Raw genomic sequence first — 25,413 nt, forward strand, 5'->3', positions numbered from 1 at the left:
TTTCCCCTACGAAAATTGAAAAAATAAAACTCAAATAAAATTCTCAAATTTGGAAAGCCTTCTTTTCCACGGGGGGGGGGGGGGATTTACCGGGGGATTAAAGTGTTTGGACAGTTTTAAGTCAGAAAATAATTATTTCTTGGTATATAGCCACTAACAAATTACAGAAGAATAGCGAGGTATATGGAAATTTTGTTAAAATTATATATTTCCCATATATTATGTCACTTGTCTTTGTCTTGTCTCACGCTAAGCTGAAAAAACTAACAAAGAAACCGGTTTGTTCTCGAGTTTTACACAGCGTAAACTTGAGTGAGTTGCCCATAATACAAAAGTACCAAAACTCCTTCCCCCTCCGGAAATTAAAATAATGAAACTCAAATAAAATTGTCAAATTGGGAAAACCTTCTTTTCCATGGGGGGGGGGGGCTATTTACCGGGGTAAAGTATTTAGACAGTTTGAAGTCAGAAAATAATTCTTTCTAGGTATATAGCCACTAAAATATTACGGAAAAATAGCGAGGTATACCTGGAAATTTTTTTGACTAAAAAAAAAAAAAAAAAAAAAAAAAAAAAAAAAAAAAAAAAAAATCCCAGTATAAAGTAAATGTAAAATTTCATTTAAGTGTTTTGTCCAAGTGTTCAGAGTTCTTTTTTTCAATGACCGTTTTTCCAAGTATTAAGTACTATTACTAGGTTAATGTAGTGTTTCATTTAACTTTTTAATAATGATCGCTGATCAAAGTTTATGTTATTTGTGCCTTTCATTAGTTATTTTACTGTGTTCATGGCCGTATATTTGGCTTTAAAATACACAACTCTATCCTTCTATCTTAAATGCAGAATAAATGTACCAAAGACATTTTGCATGCAGACCGACTATGCTTTAACCCCCCCCCCCCCTCCCAAATGTACAAACCTATAGCCCAAATTTATTTTTAATGTAACAAAGAAATTAACAAAAAAAAGTGTGTTCTCGAATTTCACACAGCGTAAACTTGAGTGAGTGGCGCATAATACACAAGTACTGAAATTCCTTCCCCCTACGGAAATTAAAAAAATAAACTCAAATAAAATTCTCAAATTTGGAAAGCCTTATTTTCGACGGGGGGGGGGTTATATTACGGGAGCTATATTCGAGGGGGAGGGTATTTTCCGAGGGGGGGGGGGGGTAAACGCCTAGAACCCCCCAAAATACTGTAGATTAAAAAACCAAGCACTGGTACAAGAGGTCATGCTTAGGTGTATCAAATTTCAATCTGATTTTTGTATCTTATAGCCTACATAGCTCCTCAACTGCCTACTAACAACCTCTCCCAGTTTATTTCTTAAATCTATTCCAATTTAATTCAATTTATTCCAATTTCAAAATATTTGTATTCTATAAAAACCCAGTTCAATATTTTGGACAAACACATCTCATCATTTTATCTCTTAAAATTCAAAAGCTTCTTTGAAGGTCTCAGTACTTGTTTACTTCATACTAAGAACTTTAAAATTTGTTTTGAAGAAAGTTTGATTTTGCAAAGTTATTAATTGACTTTAATAGGTTCTTTGAGGTTGCTTGCTTTTGGAGTTCTTTTGAACTAAGGATCTATTACCAAGTCGCTTGTTACTTATATGACTGTTCATTCTCATGATTTCTAACCTTAAGGCAAGTTCTTATTTTCAGTATTGTATTCAGACAGATTGCTTTGTCTGGGTAGAATTAAAAGGTTTCAAGGTAATTTTGTTTGTAGCCTACTATAAATATGTGATGATAAGTAATACATTTTGAGTCACCATTATATAGAGTGCATGTTATGAACATACCAAAAATAGATATACAAGCCCCCCCCCCTCCAGTTGAAACCCCTTATATAAAAGGTAGGACTTCATATTGGACTTTGATATATTTTATCTTAATAATGGGCTGGAAACGGGGTACTTTTTCTTAAAGAGGATTTTCATATTATATGTCATCCGAGGGGTGTTTTTTAGGTAAGGTCCGTTTGAAGATAAGTACACAACGAAAGATTATTTCAAAAAAGTAAATTTATTTTCAGAAAGTACATACTTTACACTATTTAACGGCATAGTTGCCAAGTTTGTTCAAACGCTTTTCATGTCTCTCAACTAATTTTAACGTACAGTAACCTCTTCATAAAACTTACCGCCTTTTCCAATAATCAAGAATTCACTGTCGTTTTTGCGTAACGGTTGCCACTGAGGTGTTGCTTGAGGTGGACAAATGGATGGTAATTGATCAGCGCAAGACCAGGACTGTTGGGTGGATGGTCTAAAACTTCCCAGCCAAAAATTCTAACAAATTGCGGGTCTGACCTGCAGTGTGAGGTAATGCATTGTCATGAAGAAGGACAATTCCCTTTGTCAGCATGCCAAGTTTTTTTTTTTTTTTTCAATCGCTCTATGAAGTCGACCAAGAAAGCACCATGCCTATTCCAGAACACCGACGCCATGATTTTGCGATGGGGCAGTCTTTGGTCTTCAACTTTACAGTGGAGTGTTTGTGTTTCCATTCCATGTTCTGTTGCCTTGACTTGGGCATGATATGCGAAACCTATGTTTCGTCTCCAGTTCAAGCGGTTGCCCCCTCAGTGGCAACCGTTACAATGATGCTGACGATGTAAAAATGGCAGTGAACTCTTGGTTATCAGAGCAGGCGGCAAGTTTTTATGAAGAGGTTACTTTAAAATTAGTTGAGAGGTATAAGTGTCTGAAAAAATTTGGCAATTATGCCGAAAAATAGAGTAAAGTGTGTACTTTCTGAAAATAAATTTGATTATATATATATATATATATATATATATATATATATATATATATATATATATATATATATATATATATATATATATATATATATATATATATATATATATATATATATATATATCATATATACATATATATATATATATATATATATATATATATATATATATACACTTTATTTACAAAAAAATTTTGTAATCCCAAAAACAACTTGTAAGATTTAAGAAAGAAAAAAAAACTGAAATAGAATAGAGCCTAATCATTCTGAATGGGACAGAAGTAACAATCCTATTTTTACGTACTGTGGGTGGTAATAATATGTCCTGAGTGAATTCCACCCTTTAAAAATATTCATGGTGCTTCTTAAAAGCTTACGGGAGTAGTAATAGTGTTAAAGGTTTCAATTACACTTACAATTACACATGAATTGCGCAAGGAAAACCCACGCAAGTGTCATTACACTTACACATGCACATTGCAAAAAAGCATGCAAAAACCTATAAAGTGATTAAACACGTTATGAAAGTTGGCTCGTTACAAAGTGGTCAAGCATGTTATGAAACTAAAGTCAAGGTTTTATTGCACAATTTTTTTTTTTTAAGCTGGTATGGTATAAAGTAGTCCAACATGTTTTGGGAGTATGCACGAAATTTTGTAACTCAGCCAGAGTGTTTTTCGAGTCAACATCCGTTTTTTATTCGTCCTTGAAATTCTGTATAAAATGTTCATGCATTACAATTTAATTTTCATTATGATTTAACATATCATACATAGTACACTGAATTTTATTAACTTTGAAACAATGGATAGTTCAATTGTCAACGTGAGTATAGTTTACTGAATTTCTTAATTTATTTCCAAATAAAAAGCATTTTACCAGTAAATTCAAATTTCAGGGGCATAGGCCCCCCTCCCCTCCAACAATACAAACCCAAAAATATGATGAGTATACTCGTTAGAAAACACAAAGTAAGCTCTTTTTTCTATTATGTAAATAAAAAAAACCTCCTCCACTGCTCTGTTAACGAGCATAATTCCTTAGTTTTAGTTATTTCGTTCAAAAATGTCCCTTTTCCCTATTATCAAAAAAATCTTTTTTCCGGTCTAAAACCACATGTCTTTGTAATTACAGAGAATCCCTTTTGAAGCCAGAGTTCAAACGTGTCTTATCTGAGTTATGAAAACAAAAGGTTGATGATTAAGACAGGGTTAGTGTAATTCTAGCCAGAAACGTAGAAATTTAAAACCAAATCGTATTCAAATATTTTCTTGGGGAAAAATTTTAAATTCTGTATTAATTTGGATTGTAGCTCACATTTAACAAACTACACCCAAACTCAAAATTTCCAAAATTCTACATTAGAAGCCTTTTTAATTATTTCTAAAGAGCTAAGACATAGAGTGCTACAAATATCAGAATTAACTTTATAGGGCAAATCATATTATGGGGGGATGTTTTTGAAATCTCCCTTCCCTCCAAACTCAAAATTTTCCAAAATTTTGCATTAGAACCTTTTTTAAATATTTCAAAAGTGCTAATAGATATTGCGTTACAAATATCAGAATCAACTTTATAGGACAAATTATATTCTGGGGAGATGTTTTTGAAACTTACCTTCCCTCCTAGATCAAATTTTTCAAAATTCTGCATTAGAAGCCTTTTTAATTATTTCTAAAGCGCTAAGACATAGAGTGCTACAAATATCAGAATCGACTTTAGGGGATAATTTATATTATGGGGGGATGTTTTTGAAATCCCCCTTCCCCCCAAGCTCAAAATTTTCCAAAATTTTACTTTATAACCTTTTTTAAATATTTCTAAAGTGCTAATAGATATAGCGTTACAAATATCAGAATCGACTTTATAGGACAAATTATATTCTGGGGAGATGTTTTTGAAATCCCCCGTCCCCCCAAGCTCAAAATTTTCCAAAATTTTACTTTAGAACCTTTTTTAATTATTTCTAAAGCGCTAAGACAGAGTGCTACAAATATCAGAATCGACTTTAGGGAATAATTTATATTATGGGGGGATGTTTTCGAAATCCCCCTTTCCCCCAAACTCAAAATTTTCAAAAATTTTACTTTAGAACCTTTTTTAAATATTTCTAAAGTGCTAATAGATATAGCGTTACAAATATCAGAATCGACTTTATAGGGCAAATTATATTATGGGGGAATGTTTTTGAAATCTCCCTTCCCTCCTAGCTGCTTATTTTCAAATTTTTGCTTTTTAAGACCTTTTCTTTTTTTCTGTAGCAATAAGACATAGAATACTACAATTATCAGAATCGAATTTTTAGGTGAATCAATATTATGGAGGAATGTTTTTGTAACCCCCCTTCCGAAATCGCAGATTAATATCGAATCTCCGACTTATATGCCTTTTTCTTTTTGTCAGTGTCACATAGAAATATCAGGATAACAAGCACCGACTTAAATTTATAGGTGACATAAGAATATGGAGGAATGATCTTGTAATTCCAAATCAGTCATAGCACCATAATTTCGAATTACCGAATTCTAAGATTTGTTCTTTATTTATGAGGCGTTAAGACATAGAGTGCTACAAATATCAGAATCGACTTAATAGGGCAAATAATATTATGGGGAGGTGTTTTTGAAATCCCCCCTTCTCCCCAAACTAAAAATTTTCCAAAATTTTACTTTAAAAACTTTTTTTTAATATTTCTAAAGTGCTAATAGTTATAGCACTACAAACATCAGAATAAACTTTAGAGGGCAATTTATCTGTAAAAAGAGGGGTTATTATTTCCATACTAAATTTTTCTTCTTTTTTTTAAGGATGGGGGTTCCTACAATTACTCCCTTCCAGAAAAGAGACCAATATTGAATGGTACCACATAGATGCAAACTGCACGGCCATCCAATACAAGTTCTTTGGACCAACCGGGATCCTCTCATGCCAGTATCAGCTCTGCAAATACAACTATGCAACCTGGCAGAAAATTCAAGAGGGAATGGATGCTTTCTTACAATGCATCGGTCTTGTCTACTCAAGATCGGAAGGGGACCCCCCTTCATGCTTTGCCAGGGGCTTCAGGCACACAAGAGCAGTCTGAATTTGTAAATGTAGGTATTTTACCTCTAACTTATACGTGATTATTTACTTAAAAATGCTATGAGGAGGAGGAATTGAGTTTTGTGGATAGCGCGGAAAATTGCTACGTGTTAAATATTCGGTTAAACATACGAGAAGAAAAATGCTTCACTATAATTAAGACTATTGTGTTTTTCTGAACTTTCTGAGGGAGGTGGGTGCTGGTAACTATTTAGTTTAAAAAATTATTTTACGAGTAGAAAAATGCTTCACTATAGATAAGGCTATTGTGTTTTTCTGAACTTTCTGAGGGAGGTGGGCGGGGGTAACTATTTAGTTCAAAAAATTAGTTTACGACTAGAAAAATGCTTCACTACAGATAAGGCATTGTGTTTTTTCTGAATCTTCTGGGGGAGGTGGGGGTAAATATCGATTTTAATTATGTATAGAAGGAATTGAGTTTTGTGGGGGCTGGTACGGAAAAATGGTACATGTTGAATATTCGGGTAAACATACGAGTAGAAAAATTCTTCAATATAGATAAGGCTATTGTGTTTTTCTGAACTTTCTGTGGGTGATGGGGGTAAGTATTCAGTTTAAATAATTCTAGGAGGAATTGAGTTTTGTGGCTGGTGTTGGAAAAATGGTACGTGTTAAATATCCTGGTAAACATACGACTAGAAATGAACATGATTTTTCAACTTTATGAAATAATGGTTATTTCACATAGAAAATAAACCTTTTTTCTATATATTAATGAAATAGCAGCGCTATTAGGTCATAAAACATCAACATATACTGGACCTGAACCAATTCTAGCACCACCATTGGAGTTCAGAGATGAACCTACATTAATTCTAGATAATATGGAGTGGCATAGAGGTTTTCTTAATGATTGTTTTGGGGACATGACCAGCCTAGACGACTTAACTTGTGACATTGACATGATAGAGGATCCGGAGTGGGCAGATAGATTTATGCGTGAGCATTTAGGGGATGTTACTAGTGCATCTGAACCGGGTCCTCATAAAGAAATCCCATCACAGGAAAATACAGGCTGGCTAGATCAGCTGTCTTCAAACACCTTGGAATACGTACTAGCAGGCCTGGGGGACTTCATGCCATCTCCGTCCAATGTAATTGAACAGACTGGAGGTGGTGTTATTGACAATTCTGTGTCACCCCCCACCATTCCGCTTAATGATACACCTAGTGCTAGTAATAGTAGTAGTAACGATACAGCAACAACAACACCAGTATCCCCTCTTCCAGATTTTTTTCTGTCCAACTCTGCCTTGCACCACACAAAGGTCTACAGCGCCAAATTCGGTGATCCCTTCAACTCTCTAGTGTCGGGGGATATAATAACAGATCCCTCGGCCATTATACATTTATATACTAGTAAGATTCGAGCCATTCTTGAACAACAGATGGGGGTGTGGGGGATGGGGGTTAGTTTAAAAGCATCAAGGACACTAAAAATATTTTTTTTAAATGAAAATTTGAACTGAAAGTGGACGAAATGCTGGAAAATTGAGTTTTTAGCATGTCATCCGCAGTTATAAAACTTTCAGAAGGTTTTTCTACTTAGGGTTCATAGCCTTCAATTTAAGTAGGGCCGCTTAGACGAGAGTGGTCGTGGATCGGTTGTTTTATTTATTGAAAGTTTAAATGTTAATATTTGTAGATTTAGAAAGGATTTTATTGTAAGAGGTGGGCACGGGGAGAAGGCTATAGTTTTAAAATATCATTCAGATTTAGAGGGGTGTAGGGGGATACAACGAATCTGTTTCGATAAGAGGCTGCAATGTTTCAAGTATGCATTTTTAATTGTCGCATACAGACCACTTCAAATAGATGCATCTAAGAAAAAGTTGGATAAAATGGCAGTTAATGTTTGGGAGGCTTCAATGTTCCCCAAAGTAGATTTTAATTGTTTAAATGATCAATTTCATGTGACACTAAAAGGAATAGATATTTTTGAGCGGGCTAATGCACATTCAAAGTTTGGTGTCACGGTGTTACAGTATGAAACAGAATTTGAGGAGGGCCAGCGTTCCGATAAGAAGGGTGTATTATTTCCAGTGCGGGCTCCTTCAATTGAATCAGTAGAACATTGGGTTTGGCTTCTATACACTCCACCCCCAGACACCGATTCAACTGGTCATTTTAATCCAATTACGGATATTAGTAGGGTTCTAAGTGAGGATAAAAATCGGAATGTACGTTATTATTGTCCAACATGCCTCTCAAGATTTTGGACTGATTTAAACTTAAAGCATCACATGAAACACTGTAAACGTCCTGGATACCAGGCTGTGGAGACGGTAAGCGGAGATAGAGCGATCTTACGTTTTAAAAATTTTCAAAACACGCTCCTGCAGAGCAATAAGATCGCTTTAGACTGCAAAGCGAAACTAACAGACGTGTGCAATTCGTCAAATCCAAATCATGTTAAAATACATGAAGCTATAGGAGTCTCTTACGCTCATACGCAACGAGATTCTAATAATACCATGCAAGTGCTGGATGTAGTTGAGATATTGGGTAACGGTGAAGACAGCATGCGCTCGGCATTGGTCAGTCTAATCAAAACAGCCAACGGTGCAATTTCGCGATTTCGTTATACAAACTATCCTATGCTCCTATCACCAGACGACATAATGGCTATTAAAAATCGTAAAATGTGCTGGGTTTGCAAGGGAGAATTTGATGATGGTGTTGGGATTGGGGGGAGGAGGAAGGTGATAGACCATGATCAGTTGTGGCAGGAAATTACATCGGGAGGGGGTAACTTTAGAGGGGTAGCACATCAGTCATGCAATTTAAACGTTAGACAACAATATTTCGTACCTGTTTTTATACACAATTCCAATTACGACTTAAAGTTACTCCCTTCCGATGTAATTTCCTGCCAAAAATGATCATGGTCGATCACCTTCCTCCTCCCCCCATTCCAAACACCATCATCAAATTCCCCCTTGCAAACCAAACATATTTTACGAATTTTAATGGCCACTATGGCATCTGATGATAGGAGCAGAGGATAGTTTGTGTAACAAAGGTGCAAAATTGCACCGTTCACTTTTTTTATTAGACTGACCATTGCCTAGCGCAAGCAGTCTTCGTCATGATTCAACATATCAACTACATCCAGCACTTGCATTATATAGTTGGAATCTCGTTGTATGTGAGCGAAAGAGACCCCTATAGCCTCATTTATATTAACAAAATTTGAATTTGACGGATCGCACACGTCTGCCAGTATCGCTTCGCAGTCTAAAGCGATCTTATTGCTCTGCAGGAGTGTGTTTTGAAAATTTTTAAAACATAAGATCGCTCTATCTCCGCTTACCGTCTCCACAGCCTGGTATCCATGACGTTTACAGTGTTTCATGTGATGCTTTAACTTTAAATCAGTCCAAAATCTTGAGAGGCATGTTGGACAGTAATAACGTACATTCCGATTTTTACCCTCACTTAGAACCCTACTAATATCCGTAATTGGATTAAAATGACCAATTGAATCGGAGTCTGTGGGTGGAGTGTATAGAAGCCATACCCAATGTTCTGCTGATTCAATTGAAGGAGCCCGCACTGGAAATAATACACCCTTCTTATCGGAACGCTGACCTTCTGAAAATTCTGTTTCACACTCTAACACCTTAACACTAATCTTTAAACGTTCATTAGGTCACTCAAAAATATCTATTCCTTTTAGTGTCACGAGAAATTGACCATTTAAACAATTAAAATCTACTTTGGGGACCTTTGAACCCTCCCAACCATCAACTGCAATTTCATCCAATTTTTTCCTAGATGCATCGATTTGAAGTTGTCTGTGTCCAGGAATTAAAAATACATACTTGAAACACTGTAGCTTCGTATTGAAACAGATTCGTTGTATCCCCCTACAACCCTCTAAATCTGAATGATATTTTAAGACTATAGCCTTCTCCCCATGACAACCTCTTAAAATAAAATCCTTTCTAAACCTACATATATTAAAATTTAAACTTTTAATAAATAAAACTAACCCCCCACTACCTCCCTAAGTTTAATTTTTCCGATTATCTTGAATGATAATAACTACCATAAGGAAAAACTCCCCATAAATTGTTAAATGTAGGTGAATCGTCAAAAATTCTGTGTGCCAGTCATTCGAATAAATCTCGCCCACATTTTCATTAAAAAAAAATATTTTTAGTGCCATTGATGCTTTTAAACTAACCCCCACCCCCCACCCCCCCATCGAGTGTTCAAGAATGGCTCAAATCTTATTAGTATATAAATTTATAATGGCCGAGGTATCTGTTATTATATCCCCTGACACTAGAGAGTTGAAGGGATCACCGAATTTGGCGCTGTAGACCTTTGTGTGGTGCAAGGCTGAGTTGGACAGAAAAAAATCTGGAAGAGGGGATACTGGTGTTGTTGTTGTTGCTGTATCGTTACTACTACTATTACTAGCACTAGGTTTATCATTAAGCGGAATGGTGGGGGGGGGGGCTGACACAGAATTGTCAATAACACCACCCCCAGTCTGTTCAATTGCAATGGTTGGAGGTGGCATGAGGTCCCCTAGGCCTGTTAGTACGTATTCCAAGGTGTTTGGGGACAGCTGATCGAGCCAGCCTGTATTGTCCTGTGATGGGATTTCTTTTTGAGGACCCAGTTCAGATGCACTAGTAACATCCCCTAAATGCTCACGCATAAATTTACCTGCCCACTCCGGATCCTTCATCATGTCAATATCACAATTTAAATCGTCTAGGCTAGCCATGTCCCCAAAACAATCATTAAGAAAACCTCTATGCCACTCCATATTATCCAGAACTAATGTAGGTTCATCTTTGAACTCCATTGGTAGTGCTAAAATTGGTTCAGGTCCAGTAAATGTTGATGTTTCATGACCTAATAACAGTGTTATTTCATTAGTATATAGAAAAAGGTTTATTTTCAATTTGAAATAATCATTATTTCATAAAGTTAAAAAATCATGTTCATTTCTAGTCGTGTGTTTACCTGAATATTTAACAAGTACCATTTTTCCAACACCAGCCACAAAACTCAATTCCTCCTAGAATTATTTAAACTAAATACTTACCCCCATCTCCCACAGAAAGTTCAGAAAAAACACAATAGCCTTACCTATAGTGACGCATTTTTCTACTCGTATGTTTACCCGAATATTTAATACGTACCATTTTTCCGCACCATCCACAGAACTCAATTCCTCCTAGAATTATTTAAACTAAATACTTACCCCCCATCTCCCACAGAAAGTTCAGAAAAACACAATAGCCTTATCTGTAGTGAAGCATTTTTCTAGTCGTAAACTAATTTTTTAAACTAAATAGTTACCCCCGCCCACCTCCCTCAGAAAGTTCAGAAAAAACACAATAGCCTTATCTATAGTGAATCATTTTTTCTAGTCGTAAACTAATTTTTTAAAACTAAATAGTTACCCCCGCCCACCTCCCTCAGAAAGTTCAGTAAGACACAATAGCCTTATTTATAGTGAAGCATTTTTCTACTCGTATGTTTACCCGAATATTTAACACGTACCATTGTTCCATACCATCCACAAAACTCAAGTCCTCCTCCCCCTAGCATTTTTTAACTCAATAATGACGTATAAGTTATAGCTAGAATACATACATTTACAAATTCAGAATGCACTTGCATGTCTGAAGCCCCTGGTAAAGCATGAAGGGTGATTCCCTCACGATTTTGACTAGACAAGACTGATGCATTGTGAGAAAGCATCCACTCCCTCTTGAATTTTCTACCAGGTTGCATAGAGGTCTGCGCAGAGCTGAGACTGGCATGAGAGGGTCCTGGTTGGTCCAGAGAACTTGTAATGGATGGCCGTGCAGCTTGCATCGATGTGGTACCAGTCCATATTGGTCTCTTTTCTGGAAGGGAGTAATTGTAGGAACCCTCATCCTTAAAAAAAAGAAGAAAAATTTAGTAAGGAAATAATAACCTCTCTTTTTACAGATAAATTGCCCTCTAAAGTTTATTCTGATGTTTGTAGTGCTATAACTATTAGCACTTTAGAAATATTTAAAAAAAGTTTTTAAAGTAAAATTTTGGAAAATTTTTTAGTTTGGGGGGAAGGGGGGATTTCAAAAACATCTCCCCATAATATAATTTGCCCTATAAATTCGATTCTTATATTTTTAGTACTATATTTTTTATCGCCTTAGAAATAAATAAAAATCCTTCTTATTTGGAAATTTGAAAATTATTAGCTTGGAGGGAAGGAAGATTTCAAAAACATAACCCCATAATATTGTATGAAATATAAATTTAAGTGTGTTCTGTTTATCACTCTATTTATTAACACTTTATAAATAATTAAAAAGTCTTCTAATGTAGAATTTTTGAAAATTTGATCTTGGAGGGAAGGTAGATTTCAAAAACAGTCCTCCTTAATATTATTTGCCCTATACATTTGATTCTGATCTTTTTATCATGCGATTTCGTAGTGACACATAATTAATGAAAAGGTTTTATTATGCGAAAATTCGAAATTATGGAGCTATGTCGGAAGGGGGATTTCAAAAAAATTCCTCCATGATATTATTAGACCCAAAAATTCGAGTCTTATAGTTGTAACGCTATATCTATTAGCACTTTAGAAATATTTAAAAAAAGGTTCTGAAGTAAAAATTTGAGCTTGGAGGGAAGGGAGATTTCAAAAACATCTCCCCAGAATATAATTTGTCCTATAAATTCGATTCTGATATTTGTAACGCTATATCTATTAGCACTTTTGAAATATTTAAAAAAGGTTCTAAAGTAAAATTTTTGAAAATTTTGAGTTTGGGGGGAAGGGGGATTTCAAAAACATCCCCCCATAATATAAATTATCCTCTAAAGTCGATTCTGATATTTGTAGCGCTCTATGTCTTAGCGCTTTAGAAATAATTAAAAAGGTTCTAAAGTAAAATTTTGGAGAATTTTGAGTTTGGGGGGAAGGGGGATTTCAAAAACATCTCCCCATAATATTGTTTGCCCTATAAAGTTAATTCCGATATTTGTAGCATGCTCTTTTTTAGTGATTCAAAAATAAATAAAAAAGGCTTCTAATTTGGAATTTTGGAAAATCTGATCTTGGAGGGAAGGGAGATTTCAAAAACATTTCCCCAGAATATAATTTGTCCTATAAAGTCGATTCTGATATTTGTAACGCTATATCTATTAGCACTTTAGAAATATTTAAAAAAGGTTCTAAAGTAAAATTTTTGGAAATTTTGAGTTTGGAGGGAAGGGGGATTTCAAAAACATTTCCCCCCATAATATAATTTGCCATATAAAGTCGATTCTGATATTTGTAGCACTCTATGTCTTAGCACTATAGAAATAATTAAAAAGGCTTCTAATGTAGAATTTTGGAAATTTTGAGTTTGGGTGTAGTTTGTTAAATATGAGCTAAAATCCAAATTAATACAAAATTTAAAATTTCTCCCCAAGAACATATTTGAATACGATTTGGTTTTATATAAATTCTAAGTTTCTAACTAGAATTACACTAACCCTTTCTTAGTCATCAACCTTTTGTTTTCATTACTCAGATAAGACATGTTTGAACTCTGGCTTCAAATGGGGCTCTGTAATTTCAAAGACATGTGATATTAGACAGGAAAAAAGATTTTTTTGATAATTGGGAAAAGGGACATTTTTGAACGAAATAACTAAAACTAAGGAATTATGCTCGTTAACAGAGCAGTGGAGGAGGGGTTTTTTATTTACATAATAGAAAAAAGAGCTTACTTTGTGTTTTCTAACGAGTATACTCATCATATTTTTGGGTTTGTATTGTTGGAGGGGAGGGGGCCTATGCCCCTGAAATTTGAATTTACTGGTAAAATGCTTTTATTTGGAAATAAATTAAGAAATTCAGTAAACTATACTCACGTTGACAAATGAACTATCCATTGTTTCAAAGTTAATAAAATTCAGTGTACTATGTATGATATGTTAAAATATAATGAAAATTAAATTGTAATGCATGAACTTTTTATACAGAATTTCAAGGACGAAAAAAAACGGATGCTGACTCGAAAAACACTGGTTGAGTTACATAATTTCGTGCATGCTCCCAAAACATGTTGGACTATTTTATGCCATACCAGCTTTAAAAAAAATTGTGCAATAAAACCTTAACTTTAGTTTCATAACATGCTTGACCACTTTGTAACGAGCCAACTTTCATAACGTGTTTAATCACTTTATAGGTGTTTGCATGCTTTTTTGCAATGTGCATGTGTAAGTGTAATGACACTTGCGTGGGTTTTCCTTGCGCAATTCATGTGTAATTGTAAGTGTAATTGAAACCTTTAACACTATTACTACTTACGGTACTCTAGTACAATATTTTATATGTTTTCCTCAAGGTACTACAAAATTTCAAACGTGATCTATTTCGGTATCTTCAAAGCTTAGCTGAAACTAAAAAAGCTTTGCAAACAATTTTTCTGTATACTTTGAAGTTATACAGTGTAGGTTACAATAAAAGCATATCTTTTAAAAACAAATTTAGTTTTACGGGTTTTGAATTTAATGTTTGTTTTAAATTAAAATTAATGTAGCCTAGTGCTTCCATTGTGTGGAATTGTTTTGCACACTGCAATTTAATATTTACAAGTTTGGGGATGATTTGACTGGATTCCATCTTTTTATTCAAAATGTCAGCTTAGTTCTGTCAGATCCCACCAATTATCTATAGGAGGCAACGCTGAGGCAAAAGTGCTTGAAAAACATTTTTTGTGTTGATGGTCTCAATGCCGTATCCAGGGGGGGGGGGGGGTTACCCGGATTTAATCCCCCCCCCCGAAATTTTTGACCGAGTCAAAAATAAGTCGAAAATTAGTAAAACCTAGGTAAAAATCAGTATAATTAGTCGAAAACTGAGTCAAAAATTAGTAAACCCCCCCCCGAAAAAGTCAAAAATTAGTACCCCCCCCCCCCCGAAAAAAAATCCTGGATCCGCTCCTGGATGGTGTACTCCCATCTAAAATTGACTCCGTGGGGTATTATGACATTAAATCCATCTGTTGATTCCGTCAAGTAACTGTCCAATAAATGTATAAAAATTAGTGATTAAACAAAGTACAAATGTAGGTAAAAGGTAAAAGGAACTTTTGATGTGAATCTAGAAGAAATTTGATGTCATCATCAAATTGTACTTCCGACTGAATAAGGATGGTAGTTATACTGATTTATATTATTTGTGTATTAAAGATTAACACAAATACATTTTTTCTTGATGAAAAAATAAAGGAATAGGAAGACATGCTCAATTGTGATGGCCTATTGAATATATCTGGACGTAGCTCTTCAATTTCCTCTCATTTTTGTGTGATTCTCAAATATAAGAAGATCGATAAAAGGTCACAATTTAGAACAAGTACTGATTTTCATGTAGATTTAATCTCTTTCGTGTCTACTGATTAATTCAAAAAATATTTTAAAGAGGAAATAAAAGTGAAGAGTCCCATTAAGACCCAAGACGAGTATGAATAAAGACTTATAGCAATTCTAGTTTAAAAATAACAAAACTTACCACAAACAGGAGTAAGGCTGCTGTCCCCTAAATCTTCTAAACCTAAACCTGCCCCCTGAACCTAGGCTATATCGGCATTAAAAATCCGTTTACTTTCATTAGTTCTTTCTAATCATCTCAATTTTCAAGCTGATTGTCTGAGGATGATTTTTATATATACTCGTTTGAATAACCGTATATCAAACAATTGGTTGTGCAACGAATTTAGTTCCACCCCACTCTGTACGCCTACAATGAAAGAAAGGTTAAGGTAGTTAGGTGGAGTTCTCCGGGTGAAAACTGCACAAAGTTGGACTTTTTTACCACCCATCTGAGGCTAATCGAAAAGCTGGACGTTTTCAAATGGATTTGAAAGAGATCATAAGGAAGGTTTAGAGGAAATTAGGGCTTTGTAAGAATGAGAAAAAAATTAGTTTTAAAACAGGCTGGACTATAGGAGAAGCGAGCGCAGCTGAGTTGGTCTCAGGTGGCTTGGTGCTGCAATCAATCATTAATATTTGTAGCAATGTATAAAAAATGTGTTTAAAATTATTATCAAAATGTTCGAAAAAAAAATTCTGCTCAAGGTTTCATTAATGTGGTGTGACTGGGGTCTGGAAATGTGGCATGTAATAATTAATGTGGCGTGTTAATCTGTCTGGAAAACTGGAAATGTCCACTAGGTAAAAATTACTAAGTGTCATTTTTACATCATAATTGAAAAGATTATGGCCCTAGTAGTAGTGCAGGTGAACTTCTATTTGACACAAAAGTATAGCATATAGCCGAATCTTAAGATTATGCCTGGTTGTTATAAGTTGTGGTTATTGGTCAACACTATCACTAGTAACCGGTTCTCATTTTACCAGAGATTCCTTTAAGCTTTTCAATGTGCCAAATATTATTGTGCTTTCATCTGCTACTGTAATCTTGTTTGTGGTAAGTTTAACTAATCCATATAGTTTGGAAAACACTTGTAGGCATGGATATATCAGAACTTTTAGCATGGTTTCGAAACAATCTTTCTGTGTTTTATTGTTTTTACCAAGGATGATGTTCATGCCCCCCCCCCTACCCTCTTGAAATAATACTCTACATACTTACCTGGACAGTGTACTAATTTTGCTATTAGTAATGTTACTGATGTATAAAGAAATAGTAATAATATGAGTTTCGGAGTTTCCAGACACAAATCATTCTTAAAGTCCTTCATCTGAATGGAATTGTAGTGCCTTTAAAGTCATTGTTGCAATGAAAGGCGTTTTTTTTTTCTCCCCTTTCATTTGAATTATTATGATGAGTATTGTATGGTATTAATTAAAAAAACTTTTTCCACAAAATAAGTTTTTCAAAGAAAAGTAAAGAACTTCATTAAAAAAAATGAGCAAAAATAAAATCAAATAATCTACCAAGCGTGAAACTACCATAAATCAGCATCGATAAATAAATGAAACCCAAAACGAGCAGAAATTACAATAAATAACCGATTCAAACTCAAAACGAGCAGAAATTAATATAAGTTGGGCATAAATGGCTATCAAGAAATTTTGATCGGATATGTTTGGGGAAATGGTGGGCGTGGAAGGGGTGTTTGTTGCCTTCCAATCACTTTCGACTATTAAAAAGGACGACGCGTTCAGTAAAAGCCTTATATGCCCCCAGGGCATAAATTACAACCTTTGCCCTGAGAGCTTTGGGGGAATGTCCTCCTCTAAAACACAATTGCTATCTGGAAATCAACAACACTAAATAAAATTGCTATTTAAAAGCCTTTATTGGATGTGTTTGGGGGAAAGGTTAGCGAAATAGATGGGTTAGTTTTCTTTAAATCGCTTTTAAATATTAAATAGGGGAATAAACATTTGAATTTTAAATCAAATGACTCCTTTTTCAATTTTCTACGACAAATATTGCAATAAAAACTTATATGCCCCCAGGGCATAACTTATAACCCTTGTCCTGAAGGCTGTGAAGTGGTTGTCATCCTCAAAGACCTAATTTCCAGAACTTAAACTATGTTGAATGAAATAGCTGTCTCAAAAATTTTGATTCGATATGTTCGGGGGACTGATTGGCGTGGGGGGGGCTAATTTCCCTCCAATCACTTCTGTCGGTTAATAAGAATACTAGCCCTTTGATTTCCAGTCAAATGAGCCTTTTTTCAAGTTTCTAGGACAACGCCTTCTATAAAAACCTTATATGCCCCCAGGCCATAACTTAAAACCCCTGCCCTGAGGGTTGTGAGGGAGTGTCCTCCTCAAAAACATATTTTTTATCTGGAAAACAACTACGCTGAACAAAATGGCTATCTTAAAATTTTGATTGGATGTGTTTGAGGGAATGATGGTCGTGGGGGAGGGGGCTAGGTGCCCTCCATTCACTTTCGAGTATTAAAAAGGGCTCTAGCCCTTTGAATTTCCAGTCGAATGAGCCTTTTTTGAAGTTTCTACGAAAACGCCTTCTATAAAAACCTTATATGCCCTCAGGGCATAACTTAAAACCCTTGCCCTGAGGGTTGTGGGGGAGTTTCCTCCTCAAAAACATATTTTATATCTGGAAATTAAACAGCCTACACTGAACAAAATGGCTATCTCAAAATTTTGATTGGATTTGTGTGGAGGAATGATGGGCGTGGGGAGGCTAGATGCCCTCCAATCACTTTCGACTACTAAAAAGAGTACTAGCCCTTTGAATTTCCTATCGAATGAGCCTGTTTTGCAGTTTCTACTACAATGGCTTCTATAAAAACCTTATATGCCTTCGGGGTATCGCTTAAAACTCTTGCCGTAGGGGTTTTGGGGGACTGTCCTCCTCAAAAACGTATTTTCTATCTGGAAATCAATTACGCTGAACAAAATGGCTATCTCAAAATTTTGATTGCATGTATTTGGGGGAATGACGAGCGTGGGGGGGGGGGGCTAGTTGCCCTCCAATCACTTTCGAGTATTAAAAATGGTACTAGCTCTTTGAATTTCCAATCGAATGAGCCCGTTTTGAAGTTTCTACGACAACGCCTTCTATAAAAACCTTTATGCCCCCAGGGCATAACTTAAAACCCTTGCCCTGAGGTTTGTGAGGGAGTTTCCTCCTAAAAAACATATTTTCTATGTGGAAATCAACTACGCTGAACAAAATGGCTATCTCAAAATTTTGATTGGATGTGTTTGGGGGAATGATGGGCGTGGGGGGGGGCTAGTTGCCCTCCAGTCACTTTCGACTACTAAAAAGGGCACTAGCCACTCCAATTTCCAATCGAATGAGCCCTTTTCGAAGTTTTTACGATAACTCCTTCGATACGAAGTGCCCAGGTGGAGAGAAAAAAAACACATTGTGCCCACATCGATCTTTACTTAACCGAAGACGACGGTGACGGCAACGTTCTTCTGTTCCCAAAACACAATCGTGATGAAATTTCCTACGTTGCCGCACTTGCCAGCAAGTTATTGTCTATTCCTGCGACTAGTGTGACCGCAGAAGACTTTTTTTGGTGGTAGACCTGATAGTGACTTAGAAAAGAAATGGCCTCAGTCCACACAGAGTGGATAAGTTAATCTTCATTCACGATAACTATAGCCATATCCCGCAGTTCTAATATACTTCTGAAGTTTGCCTGAAGGAGTTTTTTTTGACGCACTAATATTCAAAGATAAATGATGAATTCTGTGATACGGTATTCGAAGTTTTGCATACAGTAATTTTCGAGGAATAACAATAATACTAATTTTGATTATTAATTCTGTTAGAAAAACATAGCTCTTAGATATTCCAACTATTCTGCAAGGATTTTGAAATGCCACAACCATTTCGTTTTAACCAAATTTCTACTTCTCTTGACGAATAATGAATAAGACCAGCGTCCAGCCTGCGACTCGCAAAGTTCCTACCTCATGAATAGGTAGAATATCTTATAAATAAAAATTGGATTTGAGGAAGACTAAAATCTATTCTATAAATCATATACAACAACTTTCTATATAAACCTTATATGCCCCCAGGGCATAACCTAAAACTCCTGCACTGAGGCCTCTGAGGGGGTTATTATCCTAAAAGACCTAATTTTCAGAACTTTCAACTACGTTGAATAGCATGGATATCTCAAAATTTTTAGTGGGCGTGTTTGGGAAAATGGTGGGCATGAGAAGGGTCTTAGTCTTTATCCAATTACTTTCAGCTATTAAAAAATGAAGTAGCCCTTTCAATTTTCAAATGAATAAACGCTTTTGTATTTTAAAGCACAACGCTTTAAATAAAAAAAGTATATACCCCGAGGGCATAACTTGCAACCCTTGCACTGAGGGCTCTGAGGGGGTTATCATCCTATAAGACAAAATTTTCAGAACTTTCAACTATGTTGAACAAAATGGATATCTCAAAATTTCAATTCGATGTGTTTGGGAAAATGGTGGGCGTGAGAGGTGCGTTAGTCGCTATCAATCACTTTCAACTATTAAAAAAGGCACTAGGCCTTTCAATTTCCAAATGAATGAGCCCGTTTGAATTTTCTACGACTACGCTTTCAATAAAAACTTTATGTGCCCCCAGGGCATAACTTACAACCCTTGCGCTGAGGGCTGTGGGGGGAGGGGTTGTCATCGGTAAAGACCTAATTTCCAAAACTTTCAACTACGTTGAATAAAATGGTTATCTAAAAGTTTTGATTGCATGCGTTTGGGGAAAAGGTGGGTGTGAGAGGGGAGGGGGTTTAGTTGCCCTCAAATCACTTTCGACTATTAAAAAGGGCACTAGCCCTTTGAATTTCAAATCGAATGAGCCCTTTTTCAAGTTTCTAGGACAAGGATTCCAATAAAACCCTTATAAGCCTTCAACGCGTAACTTGTAATCCCTTTTCTGACGTTTGTGGCGGAGTGTCCTCCTGAAAAATATGTTTTCTACCTGGATACCAGCTCCCATGAACAAAATGGCAATCTCAAAATATGTATTGGATGTGTTGGGGAGAAAGATGGGTGTGGGGGGGGGGGCTAGGTGCCCTCCAATCATTTTCGACTATTAAAAAGGGCACTGGCCCTTTGAATTTCCAGTCGAATTAGCTTTTATTGAAGTTTCTACGACAACGCCTTCTTTAAAAATCTTATATACCCCCTGGGCATAACTTAAAACCTTTGCCCTGAGGGATGTGGCGGAGTGTCCTCCTCAAAAACACATTTTCTGTCTGGAAATCAACTACGCTGAACATAATGGCTATCTCAAAATTTTGGTTGGCTGTGTTTGGGGGAATGATAGGCGGGGGGGGGGCGAGTTGCCCTCCAATCACTTTTGACTATTAGTAAGGGCACTAGCCCTTTGAATTTCCAATCAAATGAGCCTGTTTCGAAGTTTCTACGACAACACCTTCTATAAAAAACCTTAAATGCCCCCAGGGCATAACTTAGAACCCTTGCTCTGAGGGTTGTGGGGGAGTGTCCTCCTCAAAAACATTTTTTCTATCTGGAAATCAACTACGCTGAAGAAAATGGCTATCTCTAAATTTTGATTGGATGTGTTTGGGGTAATGATGGGCGTGGGGGGGGGCTAGTTGCCCTCCAATCACTTTTGACCAATAAAAAGGGCACTAGCCCTTCGAATATACAATCGAATGAGCCTTTTTTGAAGTGTCTCCTACAAAGTCTTCTATAGAAAGCCTTTTGTGCCCCCAAGACATAACTTAAAACCCTTGCCCCGAGGGTTACGGGGGATTCTCCTCCTCAAAAACCTATTTCTTATTTTCAAATCAACTATGTTAAACGCAATGGCTATCTCAAAATTTGACTGGATGGATTTAAGGAACAGATGGACATGGCGGGGGGGGGCTAGTTGCCCTCCAACACTTTAGACTATTGAAAAAAGTTACTAGCCCTTTGAATTTCCAATCTAATGAGCCTGTTTTGAAGTTTCTACGACAACGCCTTCTATAAAAACCTTATATGCCCCCAGGGCATAACTTAAAACCCTTGCCCTGATGGTTGTGTGGGAGTGTCCTCCTCAAAAACATATTTTCTATCTGGAAATCAACTACGCTGAACAAAATGCGTATCTCAAAATTTTGATTGGATGTGTTTGGGGGAATGATGGGCGTGGGGGGGGGGGCTAGTTGCCCTCCAATTACTTTCAACTATGAAAAAGGGTACTAGCTCTTTGAATTTCCAATCGAATGAGCCTGTTTTGAAGTTTCTACGACAACGCCTTCTATAGAAACCTTTATGCCCCCTGGGCATAACTTAAAACCCTTTCCCTGAGGGTTGTGGGGGAGTTTCCTCCTAAAAAACATATTTTGACTGTGTAAAATAAGTACGCTTAACAAAATGACTATCTAACCATTTGGAAGGGATCTATTTGGGGGAATGATGGGCGTGGGGGGGCTAGTTGCCCTCAAATCACTTTCGACTGTTAAAAAGGGCACTTGCCACTCCAATTTCCAATCAAATGAGCCCTTTTCAAAGTTTCTACGACAACTCCTTCGATACGAAGTGCCCGGGTGGAGAAAAAACACATTGTGCCTCATCGTTCTTTACTTAGGCAGCGCTAGCGCGCTGCCTATGATAAAACTCTAAGGGAGGCTAGCGACATAGGATCGCGATATAAAAATAAGATAAATATCAGAGGTTATGTCGACGATCTCTGATTAGGGAGACTCTCCTATTCTTTTATAATCCTGTTCTTGATTGTCTTAATAAGCAAGGTGCGAAACTAGATTTTATTTGTCTATCCATCAATTCAAAACAATGCATATAATCAATAAATATGAGCACTATTGACGTCTGTAATTCCAAGAGGTTTTTTCTGGCCTATATAAGCTGAATATGTTAATCTAAACATCATCTACACCATGTTTACAATATAAAGAATTCTGAACCTTTTTGAAATAATTTCTTGTCCAAGTTGTTGTTCCTTTTAAAGCTGTAAGATATAACCTTTGAATTATACCTTCAAGTGACATCCTCCAGATCATCAGCAGTCTTATCAACCTCCTGTTTTTCAGACCATTTTTTTTTTCTACCTAACTAATCAGCTGCACTAAAATCCTGGATTCGTCTCGCACTCTTCAGCTAAATAACAGCTGGGAACAACCTATTTTTCCTATCAAATTTGCAATCCTTCTGCTAAAATACTTAACAAGCTTTTTCTTTCTCTATCATTGTTTGGTGATATTGTCAGAGCATCCGGCCTCAACTTTTGTCTTGGGATTGTTCAATTTTCTTTTGCACTTTTTTCTATTTAGAAACTTTCGAATGTTACATTTCATCTATCTAATTGTGCGGTGTTTATTATTAAATCCTTTGAACGGAAAGATCAGAATAACAATTGGCTTCATATTAACAGGATATTCTTTACAGGTTTGATGACAAGGAGAATGTATCTGGGGTTCAGCAATTGAAGACTTCTGTGCAGAAAGGCATAAGAAATAAATTACTGGAAACTTATCCATTTATAGAAAATTGTATAGAAGTCGTCTTACCAAAAAAGGAGAACTTTAGAATTGTTAAATGGTAATGTTCATTCCCGTTTATAAATTATTGCCATAGAGTGTCATAGAGTAGTAATTCAAGCGATTTCTTCATAGAGATATTAAATAAAGATAGAATTCTAATGCTCGCTTTTTATCATTGACAAATTCTGACCCTTGACGCGTCTCTTGAACCCTAGATCATTTTTGGTCACTAAAACAACTAAGTAATATCGATAGCCGAAATTCTTTGGTTTCGAAAAAAAAAAATCGAGTTACATAAATCACTTGCTATTTGGTCCTGTACAAACAAAAAGGCAGCACCATCTATTCAACAGTTGACATATCGATTATCTATTTTTATTATCTCAGAATATCTTTTTTCCAGCTTCTGACCTGCTGGTAATTACGGTAATAATAATGATAATTTATTTAAACCCACTATACAGAATACAAAACAGAGGAGTATGAAAGAAAAAACGAAAATAAAACTTATGACAAGAGACACACATGTATCAACACATACACATAAGACGAAGGTTAAAACTCAAAACATCTCACATCAGCAAAAGAAAATTCAGCATAAAAACGGATCGAGTTTAAGTCTAGCAGAATTCATTTTCTCGAAAATTCCAAAAACCTCGTAGTGGCCCTGTGTACCTGATTCAGGTCCACATAAGAACCCGAAGGATATATTTATAAAATCTAATAAGTTGCGAACGAATTTGTTTCATAGAATAGTAACAGTAAAACAGAACACATGACGAACAAAGAATGTGTTATAAAGTTGGCCGAGTGTTTTCTTATCGAACTAACCCTTAGATTTTAAATCAATTCAGGACTTAAGATGAATTAGATTAAAAAATAAGGTGAAAATTAGATATAAGGGAAAAAAAATTGAAATAAGGCAATTGATTATCTCTCAAGATACCTTTTTTTAGCATTTTGCAAAACTGACTAATTTTATTCTTTTTCCTTCTACAATAAGTGTCCCTTCTTTGTAGAGCTTTTGAGAAAGTTTCAGTATTTAGCTCAACTCAAAAGACCTCAGCTAAACGAGACCATCCAGATATTTTTTTTTTTTCGATTTGTCAAGCACGACTTCCTTCCTTACTTTTAGCTATTTGCACTAATATACGTCTATAGCTATTAAAAAGTTTTCTTTTTAATTAACATTTCCCGATTCAAAGGGATATAATGCTATAATTGTGTAGCTCTTGAACGTTAAATGCTAAAGACAGTGTCCCTCGGCTAATTCTATTATTTGTAAACTTGAAAAATAATTCTTTGTGCAAGAGAACTGGGAAAAAATTCCTGTAAGCAAGCTATATATATATTCTTTGTGATAAACAGGAAAATAAAGTTAAATTATATCTGCAGTCATTTACTAGATTGTCGTTTCTGTTCATATCTTTATTCATTTTGGTTAAAGCCCAGAAAAAGTTAGCATTTTTTACTGGCTGTTACTATTAACAAGTAAATGTGTGAGAATCCTGGGATACCATTCAGAATAGGAAAGTCAGAAAATAGAGGATTCAAGGCTCGTGATTACACTTTAACGTCCCCCTTCGGATTTTTGAAAAATTAATTAAAAGTATGTTTTGGATTCGTGTTGTTAGACTACAAGTAAAGTGAAAGGGTATTATTTAGCCACCAGTTAGAGATTGTTTCCCCCTGGCATAGCCAAAGATGAATGTAGTTGTGTTGAGTTTGAAATCACCTAAACGCTGCGGGATTTTTTTGATCAACCACTAAGGCTGATAACTTTTCCTCAGTAAAAATGTTAGAAATTCCTGTTAAAGGAAAACATTAGAAAGCATTATACCATCTATCTATTTTATTTTGACTAATTAATGCATTGAATATGATTGAATATGACTAAAAATAAAAGTACATAAAATTTTAGGAAGTGCAGACTGGTGAACAATGACAGTACAGACCAAATCTACCTATGATTTCTTTTACGAAATTTGGCATGTTTAATTTAATAATAGGATTTGTTACCATGTTGTTTTATTTTTGGACTGGCCTTTCAAAATACCCAGATTAATTTTTGCTACCTTTATCATTAACATAACTTCATCTTGAAAAGTGTTATTGTTTTCTGATTTAGTCTACGCAAAGATTCTTGGAATCTTGCTAAGAGGCCTCTTTCATTTTTCCATCATCCTTTCCAAGATCCTGTAAGTTTGTGTTGCTATATGGTGCCTTGGTTGTTTAAAAAAAATGATAGCCAAACCCAGCGGGAGCAAGAATTACGTTGCTTGGGCTTGTGTAGCGCTGCAACATCTTTTGGTCAGCTTTGCCAACAAAATGTCACGAAGGCATCGCTTTTGCTCTATTCCTTTGAGATTGATTATACGCTCTTGTTGACAGCTTCTCGAATCCTTAAAGTGATATTTCATAAGGAAAGCTTTTCTGTAAAAATAATGATGACACTTTCATCAAATTCAGTTTCAAAATACGTTGTTTCTACTTAAAAAAAATTTCTTCTGTGTTTCATAGCACCCAATTAATTTTATTACTTTTAAAATGCGGTATGTCGACAAGCTAATGCAGTATTATTTTTCTCATAAACATAAA

At 35.6% G+C, this 25,413-nt stretch overlaps 1 protein-coding gene across 2 annotated transcripts in view; it reads left to right on the forward strand.

Annotated features, from left to right (window-relative positions):
• The window catches only part of MCTS1 (malignant T-cell-amplified sequence 1 homolog), a 126,903-nt gene that overhangs the window by 29,922 nt on the left and 71,568 nt on the right, over positions 1–25,413 (forward strand). For both annotated transcript variants that reach the window (XM_089088920.1, XM_089088919.1), the window contains exon 2: positions 22,721–22,873. In XM_089088920.1, the coding sequence (XP_088945046.1) occupies positions 22,721–22,873 (153 nt within the window). The remainder of the gene's footprint in view (positions 1–22,720; positions 22,874–25,413) is intronic.

This window comes from Artemia sp. Qi Xiang Cuo, chromosome 5 (assembly GCF_049724085.1).
Source record: "Artemia sp. Qi Xiang Cuo chromosome 5, ASM4972408v1, whole genome shotgun sequence".
NCBI classification, from domain to species: domain Eukaryota; kingdom Metazoa; phylum Arthropoda; class Branchiopoda; order Anostraca; family Artemiidae; genus Artemia; species Artemia sp. Qi Xiang Cuo.